The sequence below is a fragment of the Triticum aestivum genome, chromosome 7D, assembly GCF_018294505.1.
Source record: "Triticum aestivum cultivar Chinese Spring chromosome 7D, IWGSC CS RefSeq v2.1, whole genome shotgun sequence".
Lineage (NCBI taxonomy): Eukaryota > Viridiplantae > Streptophyta > Magnoliopsida > Poales > Poaceae > Triticum > Triticum aestivum.
In genome coordinates this window covers 5,736,214-5,749,925 of record NC_057814.1, presented here as the reverse complement: position 1 = coordinate 5,749,925, position 13,712 = coordinate 5,736,214, and the positions used below count along the sequence as shown (strand labels likewise).

Here is a 13,712-nt window from a genome sequence, read left to right as displayed (position 1 = left end):
AAGATTTTGATGAGATGCTTGACAAGACAGGAACAATTAATTAGATGTGTATCATTAGTACCACACTAAAAATGTTTTAGTGATGTTTCCATGGATCTTGGTTAAGATCAAAGTTTGCATGAACTGAACGTGTTTTGCTGATACAATCATCACAAAATTGGAATACAGTTCTGTTATTTCTCCCGTCGCAACGCACGGGCATATGTGCTAGTATATAATAAAGAAATAAAATTATTTTGGTACGCACATTGTCACCCAACAACAAACATAACATGATAATGAAATAACATTACAATGTTCTCCACGATATACCACTATAGTCCATACGCCCACCAAGACACATGATTTTGTAGAGATTACGCTGCCACTGAATTTCTACGAGCTAGAAACTGACTAGAACCACAACACCAGATTAACCACCGATAATCGGCAAAATGATCGCGGATGATTGTTATTTGACCATCAATAATTCATAACGAAACTACGGACAGTACCACAGAAATCGACACCAGATGAGAAGCTTGTTGCTTGACAGAACTATAGACCCCACAGAAGCAAACAACTCCAAGCCATATATGCTAACTTGAGCATGTTGTACGACTTGAAACACAATGTGCAATCAGAACATGCAGCTCCTGCTTTATTGCTCTGGTCTACAGTTTAGGACATGCTGCTGCAGCTGTATTTGAAAATAAGGTAACACGTTAGTTTCGTAAACCACAAATGTTACTCAGAAGGAGGACCCAAAGAGTTAAACATAAAATAATTGTAAAGATTATGTCCATCCTCCAGACAAGAAAGCAAAACATGAAGTCCATTAAATATCAATGTTGTGACCTGTGATAAGTTTTGAGGCGACAGGTGACCATTTTGAGGTACATGAGGCAAGATTCAGATGTCATATATACCCAAAACAGCTATCTGTGCACGAAGATTTTCAACTGAGATTTCTGGTAGTCCTAGACACCAAGTAGTACCTCTAGGTACAGACTTGCCACAGAAAAAAAAATGTCCATGCTTGTTTGTTTTCCACAATTAGCACAAGTAATTTAATGTCTGACATGCACACTAGTCGCATTCATTTCATTAACATGTCTTTCATCTGTTGTAATGCAGCACACTAACTGAATCCATAGCCTCATATCTACTGTTTAGTTCTACGTTTTGCATTTTAAGCAAACTTTAGAATATAAAGAAAATTGTTTGGAGATTGCTATTCTATTTTACTATAACACTACTTAGATTTCACTCACAAAAAAACCGCTACTTAGATTTCAAGACGAGATAAAGAAATAAATACCTGAAGCCTATGGTATGAACATGCTGCACAAATCATAGAAATCATTTCTCAAATAATCCAGTGTCTTCAGGCACCTGGCAAGTAAAAAAGTTCAGTAAGTTGCGAAGCTCATTTCGAAATGCTCATGGCCATGTTATTAATTAATAACTACTACAAATGCTAATGGACATGTTATTAATTAATAACTACTACAAATGCTAATGGCCATTACAATTTACATCAATAAGAACAAAACTCTAAGTTATATTCCTAACCCAAGAAACTCAGTGGAGTTAACTTCAAAAAAAAAGAAACTCAGTGGAGTTAGCCAAATATGTCTATCCATGCAATTCCATCGATATATACTCTGATAACACTAATAGTAAGGAAATATGTTCCAGTAGATGACTAGAGCACACTAGGAAATCATATTCAGTACGAAGATTTCAATAAAAAAATGATTGAAAAAACAATAGTGTGTGACATGATGTCACATGTTACTAACCCAACTTTGCTCTTCTCCTGACAACACTCATGGAACTGGATACAAGTGTTCTTCACTCTCTGAGCACCAACACTGCGACATGCAATAGCATACAATGAGGAAAGACCCATAAAATCGCTTTAATGAAAGAAAAATAGCTTGGTAGTGTTTTCCCTTCACTTCCACCTCCTAAGCAAATAGATGTACCACCGAGTTATGAAATCAACTAAATACAACTATGAAAGCCCAGTGTAAGCAAAGTGATACATTGATCTACTAGGAGTTAACATTTTTAGTAATGAAAGTGTTAGTTCGTAATAAATGACATATAAGTTAGAAATGTGACATCTACATAGAGTAGTATTGACTCATTGGTTGCAAACTGTGATTCCAAAAAATTAATACGTATATACCAAAAACATACCTAAACCAAGATTCATTAGGCAAGAGATCTACGTCATGCATAGTTGTGATGCTAAAGGAGAGGGTGATGGTCCTCCCCAAATTAATTGTACGAGCCCCACTTCAGAAAGGAAAATGTGAAGTGCTTCTCTTTGAGCCGTCTAATTTGAAGGGCAAATGTTATTTGTTGGATTTTAATCATTAAGCACTACAACAGATGAATGGATGTCAACCTCCAAAACATCAATTGAAAGAACCACTTAACAAGGTGGATCTGGAGTACTACTCATGGAGCTATATGATTTATGGGAAGTGATTGATATTTGTCGAATCTAATTCATAGAACGGTACAACAGCCAAGGTTTCTTGGATCCAAACCATAAAGTACTACAATGGCCAAATTGTCCGATGTACATCATAGAACAGTACAATGGTCAAACGGTTTGTCAGATCTTAATCATAAAACGGTACTACGCCCGTGCAGTTTGTCAGATGTAAATTATAAAACAGTAAAACAGCCAAAGGGATCTTCGTATAGAAATAATACAACAATATAACAGAAAAATCGATTGTCGGATCTAAATCATAAAATAGTAAAAGGACCAAACGGATGTCAACCACTCCCAAAATTAATTGGAAGATGCCACGTGCTACATTTTGAGCTAGCTGAGATGTACGGAATGGATTAATTTTTTTCGGATCTAGATGATAAATCACTACAAGTTGCCAAACTGATATCAGCCCTCCCCGTATTTATCTCAATCTATCCATACTTGTTGAGCCGCCTGATCAATTCAGGAAATTGACCACGCTTGCCCTAAACACTATAATGATGAAAATGGACGATAATTCTCCCCCAACATGATAGGATGCCTTATGATGTATCTAGCTGGGATCTAAATACCTAGTTTTCATTCCAAGACACAGAAAACAACAATAGTCCTGATACATACTACTGCACAAACACATACGAAGAGGAGGTGAAAGAAGAAGAAAAGAGGCCTCACTATAAACTGCTTCCCCAGAGCTGATCCACAAATGTGTCCACCTTGCCATAGTCCACACATGGTTGGTCCCTACACAGACATGAACCGAATGCCCAGGTAAGAAGTCAAATCAAACCACCCTACACAAATGATCAGATCACCTGACATGGCAACGTACAATTCCTTGGCGAGCTCGCCAATGATACGCTCACCCTCCTCGCAGAATAGCATGACAACATTGGCAACGAAGTCTGGGTTGCCCTCGTCTTGGAGCATCTCAAGCTGCCGGAACTGATCGTCCAGCAAACCCTAACCCACCAAGGAAACACAAAAGGAAAAACATCATTTTTTATTTTTAGAAAAGGAGCCTTACAAAGTAGCACAACAATATGACTGAATCCGCCATCTTGGCAACATCTGCCGCTACTCCAATTCATATGATGAAGGGGTGCAAGCTGGGCCAAATACCCAGACCTCTCACATAAGCCTAACATCTAAAGCCAGAGGCCCCGACCGAGCCACATACCGGGTCCGGGGCACATACCGGGTCCGGGGCACATACCGGGTCCGGGGCACAAACCGGTCCGACGCACTCACATGTGTCGTCACCGCCAACTTCAGAGCAGATTAAGGTGCCAACATTGGCAGGTGCCTCCGCCATTGACGCCACCATGATGCCAAACGACGACCTCCACCTACGCGAGTCCATCTTCAAGCAACGGACGCAGATCCATGCTAGGATGGGGCCGCACCACCGCCGTCGCCCACCACCCACAAGCGTCACCCAGCCCCAAGGTTCCCAAAGCGGCGCCTTCAAGAAGGGAACAGCGTCGTAAGCGCCGTTGCCGCCCAACAAAGTTAGGGCTTTCTCCCGGGAGACCTAGGGGAAGGGTAAGTGAGGGGATCAGTCCATACCAACGCCTCCAAGGAGGGGAACGGCGCCCTCAGGCGTCGCCATCGACGCGGCCGGCCATGGCCGACCAGGGATTTCGCCCGAACTAGATCCCCGCCACCAGCAGAGCCTCCTGTACAGAACCGGCAACCCAAGGAAGCGCGGCCCGACCAGGCTGGCCCGCACGCCGAACAGGGGAGGAGGGGAGGCGCCAGATCGCGCGCACCGGCCACCGCAAAAGCCGCCGCCGGCCGCCAACTACCACCGGATCCCGCCACCCCGCACGCCCGGGATGCCAGATCCACCGCGCGCACGGCTGCTAGCCGGCCGTGCCTTGCCAATGGAGCCGTCGCTCCAGATCTGGGGTTCCCCACGTAGAGGCAGGGCAACCGAGGCCCCGCCGCCACCATCCTTGGCGCCCCAGGCTTGCCCGGCGGCTGCCTCAGGCGGCGGCGAGGAAGGGAAGAGGGGGAGGGGTCAGGAGGTGGTGTGGGGCGGCTAGGTTTGGGAGGGAGGAGGGAGGAGGAGGAGCAAAGGAAAAACAAATGGCATCAGAATTGTAAATAGCTCACCGCAGCGAACATGTTGGACACAAGGGTGCTGAGTTGGTTCGACTTCGCCGCCGCCATGGCTACCCACGGCAAGGAGTTAAGCTAGCAGCTGGGAGGAGAAAAGCTAAGTGAGGAGAGGGAAAATGAGGGTGGTGTGGTAATGGATGGAGATTGGGGTTGAGTTGGTGCGGTATATATAAGAGATTTGATTACCAAGTCATTGGCCGTAGCTAGAAACGGAGGGCTGCCATTCATATTTTTATCGCCCTCATTTATTTCGTCTTTTGCCCTTTCATCAGCTGTAGCTGGAAATGGACGACTACCCTTCCTTCTCTTTATTACTCTCATGTATTTCCTTTTTTACCTTCACCTTTTGATTATTTTTAGTTAATATTTTATATCAGTTAAATGCCTTACTTGATTTTACTGGTTAGATCCGAGAATTGTTTCATTGGATACCTTTCATTTGCCTCTCACTTTCCAGGATGTTTAATATTAAATTGTTTCAATTATTGTGAGATCGTTAAGTTTTACGTAATATTATTGATGGGATGTAGGAATAGTTTCTTTCGATACCTTTTATTTCCTTGTCTCATTTGGAGTAAGTCATTAATTTGACTAGCTGGATCCATTGCTATTTTCGCTGGATACCATTTACGTTCCAGCTTTTACTTAACTGTTTACAACTCATCCTCATTAACATAATCATATAATTATATATAGTAGTTAATGTGGATTACGATGATATAGGGATAATGGTGGGCAACGCTATGAATTAAATAATTGTGGGTTGTGTACTCCCTTGTAGCTCCCTTAAGAAATCAAAGTTTGTGTAGATGACAAGCGTAGATAATATTTAAGTCGAAGCGACAACAACATCTATCTAAACTAGTTATGTATCTCCTAATGTTTTCTGAACTGTTGTAACTAGCCATCTATGGCATAACATGGGAGGGACGACCAATGTTCGGTTACAAAGGTAGCTAGATCACGACAACTTGATGATATCGGTTTACTATATCAAGACGACAATAGACGTAAAATGTAAGTGGTAAGTTGAAGCGACCATACAATATCTACCATATCCGAGAGAACTTTTCTTTATTCATACCGTTTAAATTAAATTCAAAAATATAACATGTGCCATTATGAATCACTACGCATCAAAAGTTATCTTCATGATGAAAGTACCATGGTGACCAAACAAGAGTTTATCTTGATGCACGCAACACATTGCAAGCTGTCTATGTGTAATTATATATTAATTACATTACTAGCTAGAAACCAAAAATGACAGCAGTACTTGACAGAGCTCAGCTTGGCAAACGCAGGCAGATAGCTAATATGTACGAAACTTTTGTTATTATACATTTAATATTTTTCTAATACTCACGAAACATATTTAAAAGAACAAACCAACCTATACGCACAAACAATTTTATCAAATTCTCGGACTTATTCCAAAATTTGCGTCTTCTGAAATTGCAAACAATTTTTGAATTCACAAATATTTTTCAAATGTAAACACTTTTTAAAATCCAAAAACAGTGTTATGAAATTCTTTTTAATTTTATTAAATTTAAAGTGAAAGCACTGGAAATAAAAAACAAAGTGAAAAAGTCGAAAGAAGAAAAAAGTAACAAACTTAGCGTGCGCTCGCACATGCGTGCTGTTACACGTTGGGCGAGGTCCTATTTCTTGCCTAGATCGGAGAATAGCCTAGTAATGTGTACCACCCGTCGCAGCATGCTGGTTAAATTTAGCCGGCCAATTCCTGCTTTTTCCACCGCACAGGTCGATTCTCTTGTTTTTCTTCTGGTTTTCTTTATTTTTTTATTTTCCGTTTTTCCCTTTTCATCTTTTTCTTTTTCTATGTGTTTTTTTCCTTTCTATAAATATACAATTTTCGTTTCCTTTTTTATTTTATCTAAAAATGAAGAATAATTTTTGAAACTTGCAAGTATTTTCTGAGTGCGGGACAATTTAAAAGTCATGAATACTTTTTTAATTCGTTCGTCTTTTTTGATAGAATTGTTTTTAAGTTAGTGAACTTTTTCAAAATTTGTGATTTTTTCAAAAATTTCAGAACTTTTCTCGAATCAACAAAAAAAATTGAAATTTGGGAACAAATTTGAAATTAGCCGATATTTTTTAATTCATGGATATCATTTGAATTGGCAAACAACTTTAAATTAATGAATAGTTTTTCAAATTTGGTAACTTCATTCGAAATTCACAAAAAATTTGAAAAACAATACAATTTTTAAAATTCAACATACCAACTTAGAATTTTTTAATTCAAATGTTTTTTTATAAATTCTTGAACTTTTTTGTATTAATAAGCAATTTATTAATCCCAAATATTTTTAAAATTCATGAACATTTTTAAAAATTTGGGATTTTTTGTATTCATAAGTAATTTATTTATCCACAATATTTTAAAAATTCATGAACATTTTTTAAAATTGTGGATAATGTTTCAAATTCATGAATGTTTTTTTAATAAAGAATTTTTTAGAAAAATCTTAAAACTTTTTTAATTGTGATTTGTGAACAGTTTTTGAAGTAAACAAAGCAAGAAGAAACAAATAAGAAAAACGAAATAAAAAACAGGAGCACCTTGCCCGCAAACAAATTGTCCACAGCCCACTAGAGTTCAAATCCTGGTGCTCGCATTTATTCCTGGATTTATTTCAGGATTTTCGGCGATGCGCATTTAGTGGGAGGAGACGTTCCCGTCGATGACGAGGTGGCTACGGTGACTTCGTAAATTTCAAGATGATATGCCGGCTCAGTCATTCGGAGGTGCTCATAGGGGTAGGGTGTGCGTGTGTGCGTTCATAAGGATGAGTGTATGCGCATGTATATGAGCGCTTGCGACTGTACTGTGTTAAAAAAAGTGTCTGAGCTCACTTTGTAGCGCGTGTGTCATGAAATAGAAGGACTCACGAGGCCATAACCCACTAAGGAAGCTGGCCCTCAAATATGTCCTATCACTAAGAAGGATGGCGCTCAAGTGCAAGCTAGATAAGATAGGCCATAACCCACGAGGCCACATGACCTTTAATTTTTTTTACCGCAGACCATTCTTAATTCACCTTCGGCTTTGACCGTTGACCTTTGAATATTGACAGTTGGAAAAGTTCTTCAATTTGAAAAAGTTAGCGAAAGTCTAAAAAGTTCACTAATATAAAAAAGTCCATAAATTTTTGAATTTTTCCTGATTTCAAAATAGTACAAAAATTTGAGAAAGTTTTCTAAATTTGATAGAAGTTCATGAATTTGAAAAAAATTCAGCAATTTGAGAAAAAATTAACCAATTTAAAAATAATATAAATTTTGAAAAGTTAACGAATTTGAGAAAAATTCACGCAGTCGAAAAAAAGGGTAAAAGAAAAGTAAAAATAAAGGAGAAAGAAAAAGGAAAACAAAAATACTGAGCTAACCTAAATAAATCACATAAAACCACCCCAGAAAAAACCAGAGGAATCGGTGCAGAAGAAAAAACAATATTGCTCGGCCCACTACGGAAGGGGTCATAGAAGCTCTCTACAGGCGTTTGGTATTATTTGTGCCTTAACAGGTGCTAGAGGCTCCGAACAGGATTCAGGCAAGGAAATAGCGTGGCCTAAATGTGTGTTTGGTGGGAGGTAATTAGAGCTAGGGAATTGGAATTGAAACAGTACGAGGTTTCAAAGCTATTCTTTGGTCACGGGGATTGGGAATTCATGAGGAAATATGTATGGAACTTAAGACTCTAACTTCCATAGATTTTTAACAGGGGAGGGGGTGAGAGTTGGAAGGAAATTTTTTTAGTAAGTCAATTTTAAATCCTCATCATAACTTACGTTAACTTCTCTTTTCTAGTCTCTCAACAATTCCCATAAACTAACAAGATAATACAGCTTCTTTTCAAATTCTTACACAAAATTCCAATCATGCGCCATATAGAGAATTGTGAACAAAATGACTCATCTCATGTCTAATCTTAATACAACACTACTAGGAAAAAGGCTATAGGTAGATGCTTAGCAGTAGCGTGGACTAAGTGGCCCACGCTGCTGATACTTTGCAGTGGCGCGTTGCGGGAAGCCGTGCTACAGGTAAACCATAGTAGCAGCGCCCCCGAGGCTAGCAATAGTAGTAGCATGTGATGTTGGGCACGCGCTACTACTAACGTGGTATCAGCAGCGCGAGTGCGTGGCCCGCGCTGCTACTATGGCTAGCCCCAGGGGCTCCTGGGCACCGTGGGCCTAACTTAGTAGTAGCGCCTGGTGCCTTGCCCGTGCTACATCTAACGAGCTTAGGAGTAGCGTCTCCCCTGGCTCCTCGCTACTTCTAGCCAGCCTTATCCTCCCGCGGATCGTCCACCTCACTCTCCCTATGCTCACTCCCTCTCGTCCTCATTCTTCCTCCCGTTGTTGCCGTCCCCAGCCTTAGTAAGGCGTACTCCTCCTCCCCCATCCCTCCTCCTCCTCCTCCTCCTCCGTCCTCCTCCTCCCTCTTCCGTCCTCCTCCTCCCTCCTAGTCCATCCTCCTCCCTCCTCCAGTCGCCGGCCCTCCTCCCTACTCCCTCATTTAACTAAATTAGTTTATAGTTTTGTAGTTTACTGAACTAGTTAATTTTTTGTGACAACGTACATTGGTGTTGTGTCAATGCACTAATTTTCTTCTGGATTTTTTCGAACATTTTCAAATGTGCAGCAGCCGACCGGTGCACCGGTAGCACAAATTGCCCCGGTGCACCAGATACATCCCCGCTGCACATGAGCTCTGGCAGAGAGCTGTAGCGTGCTCCATTGCAATACCAGCGGTGCTCCGATGGTCTAGTGATGCTGCATTGTAGCTAGGGCCTAATTGCAGCACCAACTACGCTTCCGGCGTTTCCGGTGATGCTCCATTGCAGCACCGCTTGCGTTGCATGGAAGCAACCCGCCGCCGCCGAGATTCTGGTCGCAGCAGCAAGCCCGCTGCATTGAAGCTCTGTCAGCCACAAGATCCGCAGGTTGTAGCGTCGCGCATGTTGCATGGACGCAACCCGCCCCCGGCAAGATCCACGCTTGAAAGCGGTTGGCACCTGTTGGATGCTGCGTTGGTGGTGTTCTTGCATCTAGAGAGGAGAGAAGCAGGGTGGAAGAGAGACAAAGGTGCTTGCAGTGTCAGGCGGAGGGAGCGGCTTACAGTGCGGAAAGATCAACCGCTTAATTTAAGTGTTTTCCTTTTTCTAATCTAACTTTTAAACCATTATTAGTATGGGGATATATTCGTTTTGAAAGAAAGGAAAGATGTTCTATTCCTGCAGAATGGACTAATCGCTGCCGTCCATACGCACACGAACGGCCGTCGATTGATTCTGTTAACCTCTCATGATCCGGACCACGCACGCACACGCCACCTACCTCTGAAGAGACCCATCCCCTCTCCCGTCTCCCCTCTCGGCTCCCTCGGCTCCGGCGACCGCGACCTCGACCGGCGACCGGCGGCGGGCGTCTCTCCCAGGTGATAGATGAGATCCATCTCCCTCCCGCCTGCTGCGTTTAGATCTGTTCGCGTCCTCGGGTTGGTAGCTGGTAGGTTGGTAGCCGGATCGAGATTGATTCCACGCCGCCCGCGATTCTCGCTAGCGACGCTCCTTCATCCCGGAGCCCAGCGAAAGTAGGAGCAGCCCTCGCTAGCGCTGTTCACGTTGTTCGGATCCATGGATTCCTCGCCGGCCCGCGCGCTCGCGACGCTCCTTCCTCCCCGAGCCCAGCAAAACCAGGGCTCGTGTCCCTGTTGGTTTGGAGCAGGAGCAGAGCAGCAACTGTTTGGGCCGGCCAAGTTTGTTTTACAGTGTAGTACTATGGCTAAAACCAGGTTAACTCTTCAGAGATTCATGTACTTGATGTGTCCAGTAACAGGTGCTCTGTAAATGAATTTCTGATATCTTTCTTATGCTGGACTTGACTTACAGGCGTGCTTTCCTGTTTTCTGCTTGTAGGTGTACAGGACAGAGTAAATAGGCAGGGTCGTGCAAAAGGAGAGGAAAGTGCGCGTCCATTTGATTGAATGGCTTCAAAGATTCAAGCCTTCTTGAACCATCCTGCTGGCCCCAAAACCAGTTAGTCACAGTCCTACCCGTATACATATTCTGATTATATTTATTATTGTGCAAGCTAGCAACACTGACTAGGAGAAAAGTATAAAACAGTTAGCCCACGAGCAAGTGTCTTTTAGACTTTTACCAGTTTTAGGTTCTCAAGTGGTTGCTGTAAGAAGGTCAACTTTGGCTTTGTTTCCCCTGTTGGTGGATTACACGTGTTCTCTTTGTGTGTCTGTTTAGCTCAGACTGTGTTGTTGTGTTAGGATTGCCAGGTCGTTGGCATGTTTTAAATGTGAAAATGCTGTGTGCTTACTCTGTTTTTTTGGTTTCAGTATATGAGACCAGGTGCCCATTGTTTGTGAAAAAAATAATGACACGGAGAGAACATTACCGCCATGGAGAATCAAAATAGCAGTAGTCAAATTAAAGTTATCGTAAAATAGAACCTGAAACCAACAGAACCTAGAGCCAATAACTTTGCAGTGTGTTAGTTGGGTCAGCCAAGAACATTTTCTAATATGTTCCTTATTATCCACAGTGGCCAGCAGACAACCTGCTGGCCAGGTATCTTTAGCAAGTTTATAGTTGGGTTTACAAAATCCCTTGTATTTGCTCCTCCACAAAGTGCATTAGTGAGAGGGAACTTCCTGCTGTTCCAGGGAATCTCTCATATAGGTCCAAACAAACCTAGTTACAGGGGACTGAACAGTATGTAAATCAGCAGTCTCTACTCCACCATTGAGCTGAAATGTTTATCCCCTTTGCAACTCATAACTGAAACTTTTCCTGGTAAACTTGGCATATAAAAAACATATTGACTTTCTCATGGAACAGATTATTGCATTTTGCATATTACATTCTATAATAAAGTGATCTAGTGGATAGTGGTAAATGCTGCAATTTTCTCAAGCTCCAAAGAGATTACATCTTCTCCCTTTTAAGTTGTCTTGTGATCCATTTGATTGTGATAGTTGCAGGTTTCACTTTCTCCCCCCATTCAAGAAGTAGCCACCTTTGCACTGCTGTGACACTAACACTTTACAATGTGTTAGTCGGGTCAACCAATAACATTTTTCATTATGTTCCTGATTATCTACAGTGGCCTGGACACAACCTGCTGGCCACACATCTTTAGCAAGTTTGACATTTGGCCTTACAAAATCCTTTACCCTTTGTTCGGTTGAGGTGGATTTGAAGGGGATTGGGAGAAATTGAGGGGGATTAAATCCCCTACAAGACAAAATCCACTCCTATCAATAGTGAGGAAATCTCTTACAGGGCACCAAAGAGTAGCAGTCTTTAGTTCACCATAGAGCTGTAATGTTAATTCCCCTTTGCCACCCATGTTTGCATTTTTCCCTGGTAAGCTTGGCAAAGGAAAATATTGACTTAAGCAAGGTTAGAGTCCTTAAGACATGACATTTTTTAATGAAGTGATTTACTGGTAAATGCTGCAATTTTCCAAAGACCCAAAGAAACTACGTCTTTCTCCCTCGAAAAGTTGCACATCTTCAGCCTTCGCCAACTCTGCACTTATTCTTGACGTTCCAGAGCTGCATTTTTGGCTATAACCATCACTTGAAAATGAGGCTGAGACAATAATCTGACCTTCCGTGCAGTTCACCATAAATTCTAATGGCCTATCATGACAGTTTTTTGCACTAAATTGTGATGCATATCTATTAGACAAATTGTACAGTGTATATCACTTCAGAGGCTGAGACGATAATCTGACTTTGGTTGCAGTTCATTTTTGGGCTCCAACATTTAAATGGGGGATCAGCATTGCGAACATTGCCGACTTTGCTAAGCCTCCAGAAAAGATATCCTATCCTCAGCAAATCGGTATGTTCAACGAGTATTTCACGGCAGCATGCCAATTGTTTACCCTTTTTCTTATTCTTTTGTCCTGCTTACATGCTTATATTCTCTAATATGGGGTGCAGCGGTTGCCTGCACTGGAGTTGTCTGGTCACGCTACAGCATGGTTATCACACCGGTAAGCCATCGATACTATGCTATCATTTTTCATTATTATGTGCACTGAATCTTGTGAGGTGGCGTCAAATTTGGCTGACGTGGATTATCTATATATCTTAACTGAAGTATAAATTTTAAGCATTGTCATCTCTTGCTGCTATGATATCGTTTTGCATCGATCGTCTCATATTGTACTGTTTTAACGGCTCCCTGGACTGGGCTGTTGATGTTCAGTTGTTTGTTGAATGTTTGATTCATGTTCCCAAGCCATCTCGTTCCACCTGCTGCCATGTGTTGTTTCCAGTTTTAACTGTTGCTCGTCTCATTGCTTTGTGACGCTATGACCTTTTTTTTCAGAAAAACTGGAACCTTTTCAGCGTTAACGTTGCGATGGCCGGCACAGGCCTGTACCAGCTTTCCCGTAAAATAAGGTCCGTTCCGAAGCTGCTAATCTGCCGTGTGATCACATTTCTTGTTGCTCGATGATGTCTCGGAAGCGTAACAGGATGACATGGTTTGCGTTGGCTGATCGACCACTAAACTTTTGTTTGCATCGCAGGCAAGACTACTTCTCTGATGATGGAAAGGAGGTGGCTGCTGCATCACTGGAAGGGTAGCGAGGACCGACTGGATTAATAATCGACTGCACAGCCTGCCTGCTGCCCTGGAACTCTGGGCCGTGGGCCGGCGCGATTTCCATGCCGTCCATTCTTTCCCATGTCGAAACTTCTTTGTCAATCACGCCCTTGAACAAAGCGGAGCAGTATGAAAATTCCGCGCAGATTAATAATCTTTGTGCATTTTGTGCAAAAAGGTGTACAGATTGAATGCATACACGTCCTTTTTGAGATAATTGGCCTACGTGCTCCGCGTTCTTGGTTGATACGTACTCCCTCCGTTCCAAATTACTTGACCCATATTTATCTAAACAGAGATGTATCTAGACACTAAACAAGTATAGATACATCCGTATTTAGATAAATTCAAGTCAACTAATTTGGAAAGGAGGGAATACATATCTTGCTGTTGCATGTTTGAGCAGGTTGGAGTTGGTTG

At 42.0% G+C, this 13,712-nt stretch overlaps 2 protein-coding genes across 5 annotated transcripts; one reads left to right on the top strand and one right to left on the bottom strand.

Moving 5' to 3' along the window:
* Positions 1-215: 215 nt before the first annotated feature.
* LOC123165931 (histidine-containing phosphotransfer protein 1-like) lies at positions 216-4,749 on the bottom strand. Of its 3 annotated transcripts, XM_044583687.1 has the most exons (7): positions 4,067-4,546; positions 3,714-3,962; positions 3,330-3,460; positions 3,173-3,241; positions 1,785-1,856; positions 1,301-1,374; positions 216-679 (listed from the first exon to the last, which is right to left on the bottom strand). In XM_044583687.1, the coding sequence occupies exons 1-6, from the start codon at positions 4,451-4,453 to the stop codon at positions 1,308-1,310; spliced, it is 975 nt and encodes a 324-aa protein (XP_044439622.1). In that variant the 5' UTR covers positions 4,454-4,546; the 3' UTR covers positions 216-679; positions 1,301-1,307. The 3 variants fall into 3 exon arrangements, with proteins under 3 accessions (XP_044439622.1, XP_044439625.1, XP_044439624.1); XM_044583690.1 differs by lacking the exons at positions 3,714-3,962; positions 4,067-4,546 and adding an exon at positions 4,616-4,749; XM_044583689.1 differs by lacking the exon at positions 3,714-3,962.
* A 5,146-nt stretch (positions 4,750-9,895) lies between these two features.
* Positions 9,896-13,517, top strand: LOC123165930 (mitochondrial pyruvate carrier 4). Of its 2 annotated transcripts, none has more exons than XM_044583685.1 (6): positions 9,896-10,093; positions 10,575-10,694; positions 12,423-12,521; positions 12,623-12,675; positions 13,014-13,087; positions 13,216-13,517. In XM_044583685.1, the coding sequence occupies exons 2-6, from the start codon at positions 10,643-10,645 to the stop codon at positions 13,271-13,273; spliced, it is 336 nt and encodes a 111-aa protein (XP_044439620.1). In that variant the 5' UTR covers positions 9,896-10,093; positions 10,575-10,642; the 3' UTR covers positions 13,274-13,517. The 2 variants fall into 2 exon arrangements, with proteins under 2 accessions (XP_044439620.1, XP_044439621.1); XM_044583686.1 differs by having other exon boundaries at positions 9,965-10,093; positions 10,583-10,694.
* The last annotated feature ends 195 nt before the right edge of the window (positions 13,518-13,712 follow it).